The sequence below is a fragment of the Ranitomeya variabilis genome, chromosome 2 (genome assembly GCF_051348905.1).
Source record: "Ranitomeya variabilis isolate aRanVar5 chromosome 2, aRanVar5.hap1, whole genome shotgun sequence".
Lineage (NCBI taxonomy): Eukaryota > Metazoa > Chordata > Amphibia > Anura > Dendrobatidae > Ranitomeya > Ranitomeya variabilis.
This window is the reverse complement of record NC_135233.1, coordinates 1,116,880,376-1,116,900,077: the sequence shown is the minus strand read 5'-3', so window position 1 is coordinate 1,116,900,077 and position 19,702 is coordinate 1,116,880,376. Positions and strand designations below refer to the sequence as shown.

At 48.1% G+C, this 19,702-nt stretch overlaps 1 protein-coding gene across 3 annotated transcripts in view; it reads right to left on the bottom strand.

The window, feature by feature from the left end:
• LOC143808893 (uncharacterized) overlaps positions 1 to 19,702 on the bottom strand; it is a 200,814-nt gene that overhangs the window by 98,734 nt on the left and 82,378 nt on the right. Inside the window, exons 3-5 of one of the 3 annotated variants that reach the window (XM_077292070.1) lie at positions 15,786 to 15,909; positions 5,827 to 5,918; positions 5,674 to 5,746 (exon numbers count right to left, since the gene is read on the bottom strand). The exons of 1 other annotated variant lie outside the window; for it this stretch is intronic. In XM_077292070.1, the coding sequence (XP_077148185.1) occupies positions 5,674 to 5,746; positions 5,827 to 5,918; positions 15,786 to 15,909 (289 nt within the window). The remainder of the gene's footprint in view (positions 1 to 5,673; positions 5,747 to 5,826; positions 5,919 to 15,785; positions 15,910 to 19,702) is intronic. One more of the 3 variants, XM_077292071.1, reaches the window with a different exon arrangement.

The following is a 19,702-nucleotide window of genomic DNA, read 5'->3' as shown; positions in this document are numbered from 1 at the left end:
TAGTGACTGAATGCTACAATACTGATCAGTAATAAAAAAAACCCCACAATACTATCACCATCAGTGCCATTATACACAGGAGATCTGTTCTTAGTATGCAGTGTCTGTGTACAGGTAATACAGTGATCACCAGTGACATTATACACAGGAGCTCTGTATATATTGTACAGGTAATACAATGATCACTGGTGACATTATACACAGGACCTCTGTATATAGTATACAGTGTATAGTGTCAGTGTATAGGTAACACTGACTCACCAGTGACGTCTCTAGGTGTCCTTCATCTTTCATCCAGCACAGACCGCCATCACTTCATCCAGCCAGGACTCGTCTCTGCAGGAAATAACACAGTTATCTCGAGTTCCGCTAGCAGAACACATTACTTAATTTTCCCAACTTCTACATTACACCACATGAAGAAGGCAACATAGTATCACTCTACACAGTAATAGGACCGCCCCTCCATTTAAAACAGTATACTCAAAAAATAAAATAAATATATCACTGCAGTAATAATATCCCTTAATTAGCCCCTATGGTAATAATATTCGCCATCCTAGCCCCCATGTGTCTCATTCCTGGCGTCAGCCATATGTTCTCCCATCCTGCCCTAATGAGTATCCATTCTGCCCCATATGATCTCCCCATCCTGCCCCATCTGTCTCCATCGTATCCATCCTGCCCCATGTTCCTGCCCCATCTGTCTCCAATCTTGCCTCCAGTGTCTCCAATCATGCCCGTATCACCATTCTGCCCCATCTCCAATCATGCCCCCATGTCTGCATGCCCCCATGTCTGTGTTTCCATTCTGCCCCATCTGTTTCCAATCCTGCCCCATCTGTCTGCAGTCATGCCCCAGTGTCTCCAGTCATGCCACCATGTCTTTCATCCTGCCCCCTGTGTCTCCAATCATGCCCCATATCTCCATTCTGCCCCGTGTCCAGCATTCTGCACCAGTGTCCAGGATTCTGCCCTTGTGTCCAGCAATCTGTCCGTGTCCAGCTTTCTGCCCCTGTGCCCAGCTTTCTGCCCCTGTGTCAAGCTTTCTGCCCCTGTGTCCAGCATTCTGCCCCTGTGTCCAGCATTCTGCCCGTGTCCAGCTTTCTGCCCATGTCCAGCATTCTGCCCCAATGTCCAGCTTTCTGCATCAGTGTCCAGCTTTCTGCCCCAATGTCCAGCTTTCTGCCGATGTATCCAGCATTCTGCCCCTATGTCCAGCTTTCTGCCCCTGTGTCCAGCGTTCTGCCCGTGTCCAGCGTTCTGCCCTGTGTCCAGCGTTCTGCCCCAATGTCCAGCTTTCTGCATCAGTGTCCAGCATTCTGCCCCAATGTCCAGCTTTCTGCCCCTGTATCCAGCATTCTGCCCTTGTGTCCAGCGTTCTGCCCCAATGTCCAGCTTTCTACATCAGTGTCCAGCATTCTGCCCCAATGTCCAGCTTTCTGCCCCTGTATCCAGCATTCTGCCCCTATGTCCAGCTTTCTGCCCGTGTCCAGCGTTCTGCCCGTGTCCAGCGTTCTGCCCTGTGTCCAGCATTCTGCACCTGTGTCCAGCGTTCTGCCCCTATGTCCAGCTTTCTGCATCAGTGTCCAGCATTCTGCCCCAATGTCCAGCTTTCTGCCCGTGTCCAGCGTTCTGCCCCTGTGTCCAGCGTTCTGCCCCAATGTCCAGCTTTCTGCATCAGTGTCCAGCTTTCTGCCCCTGTGTCCAGCATTCTGCACCTGTGTCCAGCGTTCTGCCCCAATGTCCAGCTTTCTGCATCAGTGTCCAGCATTCCGCCCCAATTTCCAGCTTTCTGCCTTGTGTCCAGCATTCTGCACCTGTGTCCAGCGTTCTGCCCCTGTGTCCAGCTTTATGCCCCTGTGTCCAGCGTTCTGCCCGTGTCCAGCGTTCTGCCCTGTGTCCAGCATTCTGCACCTGTGTCCAGCGTTCTGCCCCTATGTCCAGCTTTCTGCATCAGTGTCCAGCATTCTGCCCCAATGTCCAGCTTTCTGCCCGTGTCCAGCGTTCTGCCCCTGTGTCCAGCGTTCTGCCCCAATGTCCAGCTTTCTGCATCAGTGTCCAGCTTTCTGCCCCTGTGTCCAGCATTCTGCACCTGTGTCCAGCGTTCTGCCCCAATGTCCAGCTTTCTGCATCAGTGTCCAGCATTCCGCCCCAATTTCCAGCTTTCTGCCTTGTGTCCAGCATTCTGCACCTGTGTCCAGCGTTCTGCCCCTGTGTCCAGCTTTATGCCCCTGTGTCCAGCGTTCTGCCCGTGTTCAGCATTCTGCCCGTGTCCAGCGTTCTGCCCCAATGTCCAGCTTTCTGCATCAGTGTCCAGCATTCTGCCCCAATGTCCAGCTTTCTGCCCGTGTCCAGCGTTCTGCCCCTGTGTCCAGCGTTCTGCACCTGTGTCCAGCGTTCTGCACCTGTGTCCAGCGTTCTGCCCCTGTATCCAGCAATCTGCCCTTGTGTCCAGCGTTCTGCCCCAATGTCCAGCTTTCTACATCAGTGTCCAGCATTCTGCCCCAATGTCCAGCTTTCTGCCCCTGTATCCAGCATTCTGTCCCAATGTCCAGCTTTCTGCCCCTGTGTCCAGCGTTCTGCCCCAATGTCCAGCTTTCTGCCTGTTTCCAGCATTCTGCACCTGTGTCCAGCGTTCTGCACCTGTGTCCAGCGTTCTGCCCCTGTGTCCAGCGTTCTGCCCCTGTGTCCAGCGTTCTGCCCGTGTCCAGCATTCTGCCCGTGTCCAGCGTTCTGCCCGTGTCCAGCGTTCTGCCCCTGTGTCCAGTGTTCTGCCCCTGTGTCCAGCGTTCTGTCCCTGTGCCCAGCGTTCTGCCCGTGTCCAGCGTTCTGCCCGTGTCCAGCTTTCTGCCCCTATGTCCAGTGTTCTGCCCGTGTCCAGCATTTTGCCCGTGTCCAGCGTTCTGCCCCAATGTCCAGCTTTTTGCCCGTGTCCAGCATTCTGCCCCTGTGTCCAGCGTTCTGCCCCTGTGTCCAGCATTCTGCCCCTGTGTCCAGCATTCTGCCCCTGTATCCAGCATTCTGCCCGTGTCCAGCGTTCTGCCCATGTCCAGCGTTCTGCCCGTGTCCAGCTTTCTGCCCCTGTGTCCAGCATTCTGCCCGTGTCCAGCGTTCTGCCCCAATGTCCAGCTTTCTGCCCGTGTCCAGCATTCTGCCCCTGTGTCCAGCGTTCTGCCCGTGTCCAGTATTCTGTGTTGTGAAATTGGATTTTGGGCTCCCCCGGTGGCCACTGGTGGAATTGAACTGGTGTGCATCATCCCCTCTGTTCACCTGTTTCCATCAGGATGTGGGAGTCGCTATTTAGCCTTGCTCCTCTGTCACTTCCATGCCGGTCAACATTGTAATCAGAAGCCTTTCTGTGCATGTTCCTGCTGCTAGACAACTCCCAGCTAAGTTGGACTTTAGTCCTCGTTTGTTTTTGCATTTTGTTCCAGTTCACAGCTGTAGTTTCGTTTCTGTGTCTGGAAAGCTCTTGTGATCTGAAATTGCCACTCTGATGTTATGAGTTAATACTAGAGTCTTAAAGTAATTTCAGGATGGTGTTTTGATAGGGTTTTCAGCTGACCATGAAAGTGCCCTTTCTGTCTTCCTGCTATCTAGTAAGCGGACCTCAATTTTGCTAAACCTATTTTCATACTACGTTTGTCATTTTCATCTAAAATCACCGCCAATATATGTGGGGGCCTCTGTCTGCCTTTCGGGGAAATTTCTCTAGAGGTGAGCCAGGACTATATTTTCCTCTGCCAGGATTAGTTAGTCCTCCGGCCGGCGCTGGGCGTCTAGGGATAAAACGCAGGCAACGCTACCCGGCTACTGTTAGTTGTGCGGCAGGTTTAGTTCATGGTCAGTTTAGTTTCCATCCTTCCAAGAGCTAGTTTTTATGTTTGCTGGGCTATGTTCTCTTGCCATTGAGAACCATAACAATTCTGCCCCTGTGTCCAGCTTTCTGCCCCTGTGTCCAGCTTTCTGCCCCTGTGTCCAGCATTCTGCCCCTGTGTCCAGCATTCTGCCCCTGTGTCCAGCTTTCTGCCCGTGTCCAGCGTTCTGCCCCTGTGTCCAGCGTTCTGCCCCTGTGTCCAGCGTTCTGCCCCTGTGTCCAGCTTTCTGCTCCTGTGTCCAGCTTTCTGCTCCTGTGTCCAGCTTTCTGCCCCTGTGTCCAGCTTTCTGCCCCTGTGTCCAGCTTTCTGCTCCTGTGTCCAGCTTTCTGCCCCTGTGTCCAGCTTTCTGCCCCTGTGTCCAGCTTTCTGCCCCTGTGTCCAGCTTTCTGCCCCTGTGTCCAGCTTTCTGCCCCTGTGTCCAGCTTTCTGCCCCTGTGTCCAGCTTTCTGCCCCTGTGTCCAGCTTTCTGCCCCTGTGTCCAGCTTTCTGCCCCTGTGTCCAGCTTTCTGCCCCTGTGTCCAGCTTTCTGCCTCTGTGTCCAGCTTTCTGCCCCTGTGTCCAGCTTTCTGCCCCTGTGTCCAGCTTTCTGCCCCTGTGTCCAGCTTTCTGCCCCTGTATCCAGCATTCTGCCCCTGTGTCCAGCTTTCTGCCCGTGTGTCCAGCTTTCTGCCCCTGTGTCCAGCTTTCTGCCCGTGTCCAGCATTCTGCCCGTGTCCAGCGTTCTGCCCCTGTGTCCAGCTTTCTGCCCGTGTGTCCAGCTTTCTGCCCGTGTGTCCATCTTTCTGCCCCTGTGTCCAGCTTTCTGCCCCTGTGTCCAGCTTTCTGCTCCTGTGTCCAGCTTTCTGCCCGTGTGTCCAGCTTTCTGCCCCTGTGTCCAGCTTTCTGCCCCTGTGTCCAGCTTTCTGCCCCTGTGTCCAGCTTTCTGCCCCTGTGTCCAGCTTTCTGCCCCTGTGTCCAGCTTTCTGCCCCTGTGTCCAGCTTTCTGCCCCTGTGTCCAGCTTTCTGCCCCTGTGTCCAGCTTTCTGCCCCTGTGTCCAGCTTTCTGCCCTGGGCCCCCTGGATCGCCGCTCTCAATAATAATTTAAAATAAAACAAGTTCTACTTACCTGGCCGCGCTCCTGCCCTCTCCACGCGCTCGCCGGCCACTGACAATGACGTCAGACGCCGGCGACATGCACGCTGCGGCTGACGTCAGCTGCCAGCCTCAGATTGGATGGCGGCTGTTAACTATTGACGTGCGGGCGCGGGCCCGCACGTCAATAGCGTTAAACAGCTGCAGCGCCACTAAGGGCCCGGTTTAGCCTGCGGCCGCCCCCTCTGCCCACCGGGCCCCATACGCCAGTCACGGCCTTAACGCCCTGATGGCGGCCCTGCCTCTCAGAAATCAGGATTCCGCTCTTTTAAGCAAGATCCCAGCTCCTTCAGATCACACAGAACAAGCGGTCAGTCCAAAAGTTTCTCTTTTACCTCCTGGACCACAAATTAGAGAGGATATATGATGAACATCCGTACCACCTAACTCTTTACTATTCACAATAAACCTGGCCTTGTCATGGCAGATTAACCCCTCACAGCACATAACATTCTGGTGCAAACTTCCAGGTTCACATCACTGACACTAGTAACCTCAGTGAAACATATCTTCCCTAAAGCACATTTACTCTCTTACAGTGTATGGAGATAACTGCAGTTATGGGGACACAGATTTCCTCAGTTGGTTTAAACACACTGCTATGATTTTGCACATAACTGTACGTGACATTCTAATAAACATGAACGTCCCCCTCCTTACACTGCTGATCGGCCATGAAATCCATCTCCTCTTCTTCTATGACCTCAACCTTAATAGCAATCAGATCTTCACCCTAAAATATAGGAAAATGTAAAATGAGCCATGAATCAGTGATTTATTGACACATGTGGTGGAAAAGATAGCATCATCTACCTGACTATTCCCCGGGACATTCTCCTCTGGACAGCCCTGCAAATAGTGAGGAGAAGGACATCTCTTTGGAAGATTTCTCCTCCTGGATCCATCTGTGGATAACAGTGAGACAAGTATCTACAGTGGCTTGTGGAAACATTCACCCCCTTTGGCTTTTTAACTATTTTGTTACAACCTGTATTTAAATATTTTTGTAATTCGATTTGTGTGTGATACATCAAGCACTAATTAGTCCAAGTTGATGACCTGAAGTAAGAAATTTATAGGATTAAATAACTAAAAATTGGCATGTCCATATGTAATCAGCCCTTTTGCTATGAAGCTCCTAAAAATTTCTGGGGCAAGCAATTCCCTTCATAAGTCCCATGCTTAGTGACAAGACGTCCCCTGCGTGCAATCTAAGTGTCACATGTCTGTCATTATGTACACTTTACTTTTTCTGAAAGGCCACAGAGGCTGCAACACCATTATCAAGAGGTGCCACTAACCAAACAACACCATGAAGACCAAGGAGACCTCTAAAAACGTCAGGGACAAAAAGTTGTTGAGAAGTACAAGTCAGGTTTGAGTTAAAAAAGAAAAAAAAACATCTGAATCTCTGATGATCCCCCGGAGCACCATAAAATCCATTATCATCAAATGGAAATAACATGGTACCACAACAAACCTGCCAAGAGAGGGCCCGTCCACCACAACTCTCGCCCGGGCAAGGAGGGCATCAATCAGAGGCAGCACAAAGATCAAAGGTAACCCCAGATGAATTGCAGAGTTCTCAAACACAGAATGAAGTATCTGTCTCTACACCCACAATAAGCCGTACACTCCATAATGGTGGCCTTTATGGAAGAGTGGGCAGAAAAAAAGCAGGTAAAAAATATAAGGCTCATTTTGAGTTTGCCAAAAGACATGTGGGATACTCCCCCAATGTATGGAGGAAGCTGTTGTGGTCATACTAGACCAAAATCAAACTTTTTGGCCACCAAGGTAAACGCTATGTGTGGCGCAAACCAACACAGCTCATAACTCCAAAAACACCATCCCCACAGTGCAACATAGTGGTGGCATCATGCTGTGGGGATATTTTTGGCAGTGGGGACAGGGAAAATGGTCCAAGTTGAGGGGAAAATGGATGGTGCAAAATAAGGGGACATTCCTGAGCAAAACTTGTTTCAGTCTGTCAGTGATTTGAGACTGGGATGGAGGTTCACATTCCAAAAAGACAATAACCCAAAGCATTCTGCTAAAGCAACACTCAAGTGGTGTAAGGGAAGCATGTCGAAGTTTTGTTTTGGAGTAGCCTAGTCAAAACCCAGACCACACAGCATGATCACGCAGGAGGTGCAGAAATATCAGCACCTCCTGCTCAATCACAGCAGTAGCTCGGTGCTGCTAGTGGCAGAGCTCCTGCACAAAGAGCCAGATATGGTGTCAGCACCACCCCTGACTGTTTATCCCCCTATATGCTGCAATCAAGAGCAATCACAACATTTAAGAGGTGTCATGGGGATACTGGGTAGACTAAGGCTGATTACCCGGGGCCCCTGCGATATCCCTCAGGCTAGGGAAACCCTGTCTGTCCCTTTCCCAGAAGTTACACTAAAGGTGTGCATGTCTGGGCCGCCAGGCCTGACCCTGTCTCTTGTTTCAGCCCTAAGCTGAAACCACCACCCGCCACCCAGTGAAGAGACCACACACCAATCCCCACAGAAAGCACAGACAGGGAAAACTGAAAACAGCACCACGCCGCAGACACACAGGAATACACTATAATGTGCACAGGGCAAAGCAAATACAAATATAGGAAGGAGGAATACGACAAAGGATAATACACCACCAGATACGATATTCCTACAACAAGACCACCACTCCAGACCGGTATCACTAGGCACAAAGCACAAGCTATAATCGGCGACGCCCAAAGTCCAGCACGACTATTTAAAGGCCGTGGGCGTGACCCAACCTCCAACCTGATTACCAGCTAGATTTAACCCCGAGCGAGCTGGATAAAGTCTAGCCAATGCCACTGAGCGTGTATTGGACGTATGTGGAATTACCGCTGTCTTTTGGACGCCCTAGTGTGAACAGCGTCCGACATGACAGTACCCTGCCTTCTACGAGTGACCCCAGGGCCCTCACGACTTATAGGACCCGGCTTGTCCGGATGGCGGCGGTGAAACATACTGACCAGCCGGTCCGCATGTATGTCCGAGGCTGATACCCAGGACCTCTCTTCCGGCCCATAACCACGCCAGTGTACCAGGTACTGTAATGTGCGGCGCACTACTCGAGAGTCAACCACCTTGGAGACTTCAAACTACAAATTGCCATCCACCAAGACTGGAGGTGGCATAGGCGCCGTGTCCACAGAACCCACCACCTTTTTTAATAAAGATCTGTGGAACACGTTGTGAATTTTATATACCGTAGGGAGCACCAAATGGTAGGCTACCGGGTTAATGATGGCGGCAACCCTAAATGGACCAATAAACCTTGGACCCAATTTCAAGGATGGAATCTTGAGTTTTATGTTTTTTTTGTGGACAACCACACCCAGTCACCCACACTCAGGTCCGGACCTGTCACACGTTTACTGTCAGCCACTCGTTTGTACCTTGCACTTACGCTTAGCAAGCGCTGTTTCACTCTCCTCCAAACAACAGTTGTGCTCCTAACTGGTCCTCCTCCGGGACGCCAGTAGAACCCCCCCTGATGCAGAGTACAAAACTGAGGATGGAGCCCGTAAACACAAAAGAACGGGGACTCCCGAGACGATTCCTGATGGTGATTATTTATAGCAAACTCAGCCAAAGGAAGGAACGTCGACCACTCCTCCTGATTGTCAGAAACAAAACAGCGTAAGTACTGCTCCAAATTCTGGTTCATACGCTCGGTCTGACCATTTGACTGAGGATGAAACGCAGAAGAATGCGACAACTTGATCCCCAGCCGTGAGCAAAAAGCTTTCCAAAATTTTGCCACAAACTGAGTACCCCTATCAGACACGATGTCAGACGGGACCCCGTGAAGTCTGACCATCTCCTGCACAAATACCTGAGCCAGAGTCTTAGCGTTAGGCAATGAAGGCAAAGGCACAAAGTGCGACATCTTTGAGAACCGATCAACAACCACCAGAATGACCGTGTTCCCAGCAGAGGAGGGCAAATCTGTGATAAAATCCATGGAAATCTCCGTCCATGGCCTACTGGGTACCCCGAGAGGATGTAGTGCGCCAGCAGGACGAGAGCGGGACGTCTTAGCCCTAGCGCACGTGGTACATGCTGATATGTACGAGACCACGTCCTGTCGGATTTTGGGCCACCAAAACCGACGCGACACCAACTCCAAGGTACCCCTAATCCCTGGATGGCCAGCCAGGACAGCATCATGATGCTCACCCAACACCTTTAGGCGAAGATGGAGTGGTACAAACGATTTGTTAATGGGAAGCTCTGGTGGTACCTCCACCTGAGCCTCGGCAATCTCAGCCTCAACCTCGGTCGTGAGAGCCGAGACCACTACACCCTTTTGGAGGATGGGTACCGGATCTTCCCGAGGTTCTCCCCCCGGAAAACACCTGGACAAAGCATCCTTCTTAGTGATAAGAGGATGACTTCTACAAATGGATAATGATCCTAAATACACAACAAAATCCACAATAGGTGACCTCAAAAGGCTCAAGCTGGAGGTTTTACAGTGGCCCTCACAGTCCCTTAATCTGAACATCATTCAAAATCTGTGGCTAGATCTCAAAATAAAGGATAAAGACGAGCCAGGAATCTCAGAGAACTGGAAGAATTGTCCAAGGAAGAATCAATGAAAATCCCTCATACAAGAATTGAAAGACGCTTGGCTGGCTACAAAAGTGTTTACAAGCTATGATACTTTCAAAAGGGCGCGATAATAGGTACCAACCATGCAGGGTGCCCAAACTTTAGAGTCAGCCCATTTTCCATTTTGCAATGTTCAAAGGGTAAAATATGAATATGAATATATATATATATATATATATATATATATATATATATATACATACAGTGGGGCAAAAAAGTATTTAGTCAGTCAGCAATAGTGCAAGTTCCACCACTTAAAAAGATGAGAGGCGTCTGTAATTTACATCAAAGGTAGACCTCAACTATGGGAGACAAACTGAGAAAAAAAAATCAAATCCAGAAAATCACATTGTCTGTTTTTTTAACATTTTATTTGCATATTATGGTGGAAAATAAGTATTTGGTCAGAAACAAAATTTCCTCTCAATACTTTGTAATATATCCTTTGTTGGCAATGACAGAGGTCAAACGTTTTCTGTAAGTCTTCACAAGGTTGCCACACACTGTTGTTGGTATGTTGGCCCATTCCTCCATGCAGATCTCCTCTAGAGCAGTGATGTTTTTGGCTTTTCGCTTGACAACACGGACTTTCAACTCCCTCCAAAGGTTTTCTATAGGGTTGAGATCTGGAGACTGGCTAGGCCACTCCAGGACCTTGAAATGCTTCTTACGAAGCCACTCCTTCGTTGCCCTGGTGGTGTGCTTTGGATCATTGTCATGTTGAAAGACCCAGCCACGTTTCATCTTCAAAGCCCTTGCTGATGGAAGGAGGTTTGCACTCAAAATCTCCCGATACATGGCCCCATTCATTCTTTCATGTACCCGGATCAGTCGTCCTGGCCCCTTTGCAGAGAAACAGCCCCAAAGCATGATGTTTCCCCCACTATGCTTTACAGTAGGTATGGTGTTTGATGGATGCAACTCAGTATTCTTTTTCCTCCAAACACGACAAGTTGTTTTTCTACCAAACAGTTCCAGTTTGGTTTCATCAGACCATAGGACATTCTCCCCAAACTCCTCTGGATCATCCAAATGCTCTCTAGCAAACTTCAGACGGGCCCAGACATGTACTGGCTTAAGCAGTGGGACACGTCTGGCACTGCAGGATCTGAGTCCATGGTGGCGTAGTGTGTTACTTATGGTAGGCCTTGTTACATTGGTCCCAGCTCTCTGCAGTTCATTCACTAGGTCCCCCCGCGTGGTTCTGGGATTTTTGCTCACCGTTCTTGTGATCATTCTGACCCCACGGGGTGGGATTTTGCGTGGAGCCCCAGATCGAGGGAGATTATCAGTGGTCTTGAATGTCTTCCATTTTCTAATTATTGCTCCCACTGTTGATTTCTTCACTCCAAGCTGGTTGGCTATTGCAGATTCAGTCTTCCCAGCCTGGTGCAGGGCTACAATTTTGTTTCTGGTGTCCTTTGACAGCTCTTTGGTCTTCACCATAGTGGAGTTTGGAGTCAGACTGTTTGAGGGTGTGCACAGGTGTCTTTTTATACTGATAAGTTTAAACAGGTGCCATTACTACAGGTAATGAGTGGAGGAAAGAGGAGACTCTTAAAGAAGAAGTTACAGGTCTGTGAGAGCCAGAAATCTTGATTGTTTGTTTCTGACCAAATACTTATTTTCCACCATAATATGCAAATAAAATGTTAAAAAAACAGACAATGTGATTTTCTGGATTTTTTTTTCTTAGTTTGTCTCCCATAGTTGAGGTCTACCTATGATGTAAATTACAGACGCCTCTCATCTTTTTAAGTGGTGGAACTTGCACTATTGCTGAATGATTAAATACTTTTTTGCCCCACTGTATATATATATATATATATATATATATATATATATATATATATATATATATATATATATATATATATATATATATATATATATATATATATATATATATATATATATTGTAAGAGTCATGTCGGTCTGGTAGTCGGGGGCAGATATATCTCGCCCAGGTACTTGTCCTATGTGAGTTAGGCCGCTCAGTATCTTCAGGATACCGAGGGGTTAATAAGTGCAGGAATAAAGGATGACCAGCTGGGGGTTTCCATCGTCAGCCTGGGGCACACAGATTGCCTGTCTGTGTGAGACAAACGTGAGTGAGAGCTGTGCTCAAGGACTATGTGTTGTTAGCTGGGTGGGAGAAGCCCCCCAGTTGTTAAGATAGCAACGTATTGGTTTAGTTAGTGCCGGACAGGCTAGGATTTATTTTTATGTTTTTGTTTTTTTCTGTGTTGCTTTCACTTTAATAAACCTGACCTGAGGTCAGCCAACTTGGAAACCTGCTGTCGCCTCAGAATTCAATGCACAAACCACGTGACCTTTGACCCCAGCAAAGGCGATCCCGGAGTGTTTGATTGGTTGCTAAAGGCAACTGAGTCAGTTTCACAGATCCAGTTTTCACAGATAAATCTCCCCCGAAATGGCAAATAATTTAAATACAGATCAAAGAAAATGGATTTTAAAAGAGTATTGGAGATCTCAAAATGCTGAAACAGTTAGCGCAAATTGGTTGAAACATTTGGTACTCAAGCCCCAAAGAGACAAACCATTTACCGCATTCGTGACAAATTCGATGCCACTGGCTCAATCCTTAAAGGGAACCTGTCACCCCCAAAATGGCTGGTGAGGTAAGCTCACCGGCATCAGGGGCTTATCTCCAGCATTCTGTAATGCATTCTGTAATGCTGTAGATAAGCCGCCGATGTTACCTGAAAGAGGAGAAAAAGACGTTAGATTATACTCACCCAGGGGCGGTCCCGGTGCGGTCCGGTCGGATAAGTATCTCCGGTCCGCTCCGGCGCCTCCCATCTTCATTCCATGACGTCCTCTTCGGGTCTTTACGCCGCGGCTCCGGCGCAGGCGTACTTTGTCTGCGCAGGCGCCGGGCCTCTCTGACCTTTCCGGCGCCTGCGCACTGCAGTACTTTGCTCTACCCTCAACAGGGCAGACAAAGTACGACTGCGCCGGAGCCGCGGTGTAAAGACCCGAAGAGGACGTCATGGAATGAAGATGGGAGGCGCCAGAGCGGACCGGAGACACTCATCCGACCGGACCGCACCGGGACCGCCCCTGGGTGAGTATAATCTAACGTCTTTTTCTCCTCTCCTCTTTCAGGTAACATCGGGGGCTTATCTACAGCATTACAGAATGCTGTAGATAAGCCTCTGATGCCGGTGAGCTTACCTCACCAGCCATTTTGGGGGTGACAGGTTCCCTTTAATGCTCCAAAAACTGGTCGACCCAAAACAGCCTGTACAGAAAATAAGAAACAACTTGTTGCTGAAAAATTTGTTCAAAGTCCAAAAAAGTCCCCAGAAGAGTCTCTTTAGAATTGGGAATTTCCTGAGCTTCCATCATGCGAATCCTGAAATCTACTGGGTGGAAAGCTCATCGTCCACGTCTAATTCATGGTTTATCGGAGGATGATCCAAACAGGCGGCTGCAACTTACTGAGATTATGCTTATTGAAAGTGAGGAAAATCCAGTCATTTTAGATCACATTATGTGATATCCGGCCGTATTACCAGACACCATTGTATTTACTGGTATAATGAGAACCTGCATTTAACATTAGAGCAACAAGTAAATGAGCCTGGGGTCAATGTCTGGGTGGTATTTCAAGTTTTGGTATTTTTGGACCATTTTTTTTATGAAACAGTCACAGGAGATAGGTATCTCGAAATTGTAATGAATCAAGTTGTTCCCCAGTTACAGCAACAGCCTAATTCAAATGACCTTTATTTCCAACAAGATGGGGCCCCTCCTCATTATTCAAGAGTAGTCCGCGAGTATCTTGATGAAACATTTCCTAATAAATGGATTGGCCGAAGAGGCCCACTTGATTGGACGGCACGTTCACCAGACTTGACCCCAATGGATTTATTCTTTTGGGGAGTACTCAAGGACAAAGTTTATAGTCAAAAATCAAAAAGTGTCAGTGATTTGAAGAATTACATAAGAGATGCATTTCAAGAAATTAATACCCAAAGAGACTTGTGTAAAAATGTTTGTGGAAGCATCAGAGGCAGACTTCAAAGCTGCGCAAATTGTGATGGAAAACAGTTTGAGCACCTGCGTTGATAAAATTTAAGGGCTTTTGTATTATTGCTCAGAATAAAATTGTCAATGTTATGCTTGTGTTAGTAAATATGATCTTATATATAAATCAAAATAAATGTTATTATTTTCTGTCCACCTACTTTTGGACCACCCTGTGTATATATATGTATGTATGTACGTATGTATATCTCTTGATGAGCTTCAAGAGGTAGTCACTGGGAATGGTCTTCCAACAATCTTGAAGGAGTTCCCAGAGAAGCTTAGCACTTGTTGGCCCTTTTGCCTTCACTCTGCGGTCCATCTGACCCCATCTCGATTGGGTTCAGGTCTGGTGACTGTGGAGGCCAGGTCATCTGGCGTAGCACCCCATCACTCTCCTTCTTGGTCACATAGCCCTTACACAGCCTGGGGGTGTGTTTGGGGTCATTGTCCTGTTGAAAAATAAATGATGGTCCAACTAAACGCAAACCGGATGGAATAGCATGCCGCTGCAAGATGCTGTGGTAGCCATGCTGGTTCAGTATGCCTTCAATTTTGAATAAATCCCTAACAGTGTCACCAGCAAAGCCCCCCACACCATCACACCTCCTCCTCCATGCTTCACGGTGGGAACCAGGCATTTGTAGAGTCCATCCGTTCACCTTTTCTGCGTCGCACAAAGAGACGGTGGTTGGAACCAAAGATCTCACATTTGGACTCATCAGACCAAAGCACAGATTTCCACTGGTCTAATGTCCATTCCTTGTGTTCTTTAGCCCAAACAATTCTCTTCTGCTTGTTGCCTGTCCTTAGCAGTGGTTTCCTAGCAGCTATTTTACCATGAAGGCCTGCTGCACAAAGTCTCCTCTTAACAGTTGTTGTAGAGATGTGTCTGCTGCTAGAACTCTGTGTGGCATTGACCTGGTTTCTAATCTGAGCTGCTGTTAACCTGCGATTTCTGAGGCTGGTGACTCGGATAAACTTATCCTCAGAAGCAGAGATGACTCTTGGTCTTCCTTTCCTGGGGAGGTCCTCATGTGAGCCAGTTTCTTTGTAGCGCTTGATGGTTTTTGCCACTGCACTTGGGGACACTTTCAAAGTTTGCCCAATTTTTCGGACTGACTGACCTTCAAGTAATGATGGCCACTCGTTTTTCTTTATTTAGCTGCTTTTTTCTTGCCATAATAAAAATTCTAACAGTCTATTCAGTAGGACTATCAGCTGTGTATCCACCAGACTTCTGCACAACACAACTGATGGTCCCAACCCCATTTATAAGGCAATAAATCCCACTTATTAAACCTGACAGGGCACACCTGTGAAGTGAAAACCATTCCAGGTGATTACCTCTTGAAGCTCATCAAGAGAATGCCAAGAGTATGCAAAGCAGTCATCAAAGCAAAAGGTGGCTACTTTGAAAAACCTAGAATATAAGAAATATTTTCAGTTGTTTCACACTTTTTTGTTAAGTATCTAATTCCACATGTTAATTCATAGTTTTGATGCCTTCAGTGTGAATGTACAATTTTCGTAGTTCCGAAAATACAGAAAAATCTTTAAATGAGAGTGTGTCCAAACTTTTGGTCTGTACTGTATATATACACACTTATATTTGTTTTGCCTAAAATACAAAGGAAAAAAGAGTGACCTTTAACTTTAGTCCTTTTAGAGATCATTTCATCTTCAACTTGCTTAACTGTCCACAAGAACAGCAATTTTGACCAGGGGTGCCCAAACGGTCACATACCACTGTATATGCTTCATAGGTAGTGCTGGGAGAAGTACTGCAGTAACCTTTTCCTGATGCATGAGGAGGATGAACAGGAGAGTCACTGACTAGATATCCAGATAACTGCACAATCTGCCATGTAGAGACGGGGCGACCCCGAGACCGACACATCTAACACACCGCAGATGTAGGAACGGAACCAGATGTAAGAGCCAAACCGGGAGCTTCCACATAACCGGGCATTGCCCCCTGCGTGTATGCCCTGCACACAGCGAGAGAGAGAGAGGGTCCGACAAGAGCAGCCGGTGCCCACAGTGAGAATGTACAATACACACGTCTCTACTTACCTGGTGATGGACGAAACCGGAGCTCCTCCACCACAACGTCCGAGTACAGATCCCGGTGTCCTTCTACATAATCCCACTCCTCCACGGAGAAATAGAGAGCGACGTCCTGACACCTGAGAGGAACCTGACAACCAACGAGAGCGGCATCACCCAGAATCCTCCAGTGTATACTGTATAATCTCCCAGCAGTCTCCTCTCATCACCCAGAATCCTCCAGTGTATACTATATAATCTCCCTGCAGTCTCCTCTCACCACCCAGAATCCTCCAGTGTATCCTGTATAATCTCCCAGCAGCCTCCTCTCATCACCCAGAATCCTCCAGTGTATACTGTATAATCTCCCAGCAGTCTCCTCATCACCCAGAATCCTCCAGTGTATACTGTATAATCTCCCAGCAGTCTCCTCTCATCACCCAGAATCCTCCAGTGTATACTGTATAATCTCCCAGCAGTCTCCTCTCATCACCCAGAATCCTCCAGTGTATACTGTATAATCTCCCAGCAGTCTCCTCTCATCACCCAGAATCCTCCAGTGTATACTGTATAATCTCCCAGCAGTCTCCTCTCCTCACCCAGAATTCTCCAGTGTACACTGTATAATCTCCCAGCAGTCTCCTCTCACCACCCAGAATCCTCCAGTGTATACTGTATAATCTCCCAGCAGCCTCCTCTCATCACCCAGAATCCTCCAGTGTATACTGTATAATCTCCCAGCAGTCTCCTCTCATCACCCAGAATCCTCCAGTGTATACTGTATAATCTCCCAGCAGCCTCCTCTCATCACCCAGAATCCTCCAGTGTATACTGTATAATCTCCCAGCAGTCTCCTCTCATCACCCAGAATCCTCCAGTGTATACTGTATAATCGTCCAGCAGTCTCCTCCCATCACCCAGAATCCTCCAGTGTATACTGTATAATCTCCCAGCAGTCTCCTCTCATCACCCAGAATCCTCCAGTGTATACTATATATTCTCCCAGCAGTCTCCCTCATCACCCAGAATCCTCCAGTGTATACTGTATAATCTCCCAGCAGTCTCCTCCCATCACCCAGAACCCTCCAGTGTATACTGTATAATCACCCAGCAGTCTCCTCTCATCACCCAGAATCCTCCAGTGTATACTGTATAATCTCCCAGCAGTCTCCTCTACGCTCATCACCCAGAATCCTCCAGTGTATACTGTATAATCTCCCAGCAGTCTCCTCATCACCCAGAATCCTCCAGTGTACACTGTATAATCTCCCAGCAGTCTCCTCTCATCACCCAGAATCCTCCAGTGTATACTGTATAATCTCCCAGCAGTCTACTCTCATCACCCAGAATCCTCCAGTGTACACTGTATAATCTCCCAGCAGTCTCCTCCCATCACCCAGAATCCTCCAGTGTATACTGTATAATCTCCCAGCAGTCTCCTCATCACCCAGAATCCTCCAGTGTATACTGTATAATCTCCCAGCAGTCTCCTCTCCTCACCCAGAATTCTCCAGTGTACACTGTATAATCTCCCAGCAGTCTCCTCTCATCACCCAGAATCCTCCAGTGTACACTGTATAATCTCCCAGCAGTCTCCTCTCATCACCCAGAATCCTCCAGTGTATACTGTATAATCTCCCAGCAGTCTCCTCTCATCACCCAGAATCCACCAGTGTATACTGTATAATCTCCCAGCAGTCTCCTCTCATCACCCAGAATCCTCCAGTGTATACTGTATAATCTCCCAGCAGTCTCCTCTCATCACCAAGAATCCTCCAGTGTATACTGTATAATCTCCCAGCAGTCTCCTCTCCTCACCCAGAATCCTCCAGTGTATACTGTATAATCTCTCAGCAGTCTCCTCCCATCACCCAGAATTCTTCAGTGTATACTGTATAATCTCCCAGCAGTCTCCTCTCATCACCCAGAATCCTCCAGTGTATACTGTATAATCTCCCAGCAGTCTCCTCCCATCACCCAGAATCCTCCAGTGTACTGTATAATCTCCCAGCAGTCTCCTCTCCTCACCCAGAATCCTCCAGTGTATACTGTATAATCTCCCAGCAGTCTCCTCTCATCACCCAGAATCCTCCAGTGTATACTGTATAATCTCTCAGCAGTCTCCTCTCATCATCCAGAATCCTCCAGTGTATACTGTATAATCTCCAAGCAGTCTCCTCTCCTCACCCAGAATCCTCCAGTGTATACTGTATAATCTCCCAGCAGTCTCCTCTCATCACCCAGAATCCTCCAGTGTATACTGTATAATCTCCCAGCAGTCTCCTCTCATCATCCAGAATCCTCCAGTGTATACTGTATAATCTCCCAGCAGTCTCCTCTCATCACCCATAATCCTCCAGTGTACACTGTATAATCTCCCAGCAGTCTCCTCTCACCCAGAATCCTCCAGTGTATACTGTATAATCTCCCAGCAGTCTCCTCTCATCACCCAGAATCCTCCAGTGTATACTGTATAATCTCCCAGCAGTCTCCTCTCATCACCCAGAATCCTCCAGTGTATACTGTATAATCTCCCAGCAGTCTCCTCTCCTCACCCAGAATCCTCCAGTGTATACTGTATAATCTCCCAGCAGTCTCCTCTCCTCACCCAGAATCCTCCAGTGTATACTGTATAGTCTCCCAGCAGTCTCCTCTCATCACCCAGAATCCTCCAGTGTACACTGTATAATCTCCCAGCAGTCTCCTCTCATCACCCAGAATCCTCCAGTGTATACTGTATAATCTCCCAGCAGTCTCCTCTCCTCACCCAGAATCCTCCAGTGTATACTGTATAGTCTCCCAGCAGTCTCCTCTCATCACCCAGAATCCTCCAGTGTATACTGTATAATCTCCCAGCAGTCTCCTCTCATCACCCAGAATCCTCCCGTGTACACTGTATAATCTTCCAGCAGTCTCCTCTCATCACCCAGAATCCTCCAGTGTACACTGTATAATCTCCCAGCAGTCTCCTCTCATCACCCAGAATCCTCCAGTGCATACTGTATAATCTCCCAGCAGTCTCCTCTCCTATCACCCATAATCCTCCAGTGTATACTGTATAATCTCCCAGCAGTCTCCTCTCCTCACCCAGAATCCTCCAGTGTATACTGTATAATCTCCCAGCAGCCTACTCTCATCACCCAGAATCCTCCAGTGTATACTGTATAATCTCCCAGCAGTCTCCTCTCATCACCCAGAATCCTCCAGTGTATACTGTATATCTCCTAGCAGTCTCCTCTCACCCAGAATCCTCCAGTGTATACTGTATAATCTCCCAGCAGTCTCCTCATCACCCAGAATCCTCCAGTGTATACTGTATAATCTCCCAGCAGTCTCCTCTCATCACCCAGAATCCTCCAGTGTATACTGTATAATCTCCCAGCAGTCTCCTCTCATCACCCAGAATCCTCCAGTGTATACTGTATAATCTCCCAGCAGTCTCCTCTCACCCAGAATCCTCCAGTGTATACTGTATAATCTCCCAGCAGTCTCCTCTCATCACCCAGAATCCTCCAGTATATACTGTATAATCTCCCAGCAGTCTTCTCTCATCACCCAGAATCCTCCAGTGTACACTGTATAATCTCCCAGCAGTCTCCTCTCATCACCCAGAATCCTCCAGTGTATACTGTATAATCTCCCAGCAGTCTCCTCTCCGCTCATCACCCAGAATCCTCCAGTGTATACTGTATAATCTCCCAGCAGTCACCTCTCCTCTCACCCAGAATCCTCCAGTGTACACTGTATAATCTCCCAGCAATCTCCTCTCATCACCCAGAATCCTCCAGTGTATACTGTATAATCTCCCAGCAGTCACCTCTCCTCGCACCCAGAATCCTCCAGTGTATACTGTATAATCTGCCAGCAGTCTCCTCTCATCACCCAGAATCCTCCAGTGTATACTGTATAATCTCCCAGCAGCCTCCTCTCATCACCCAGAATCC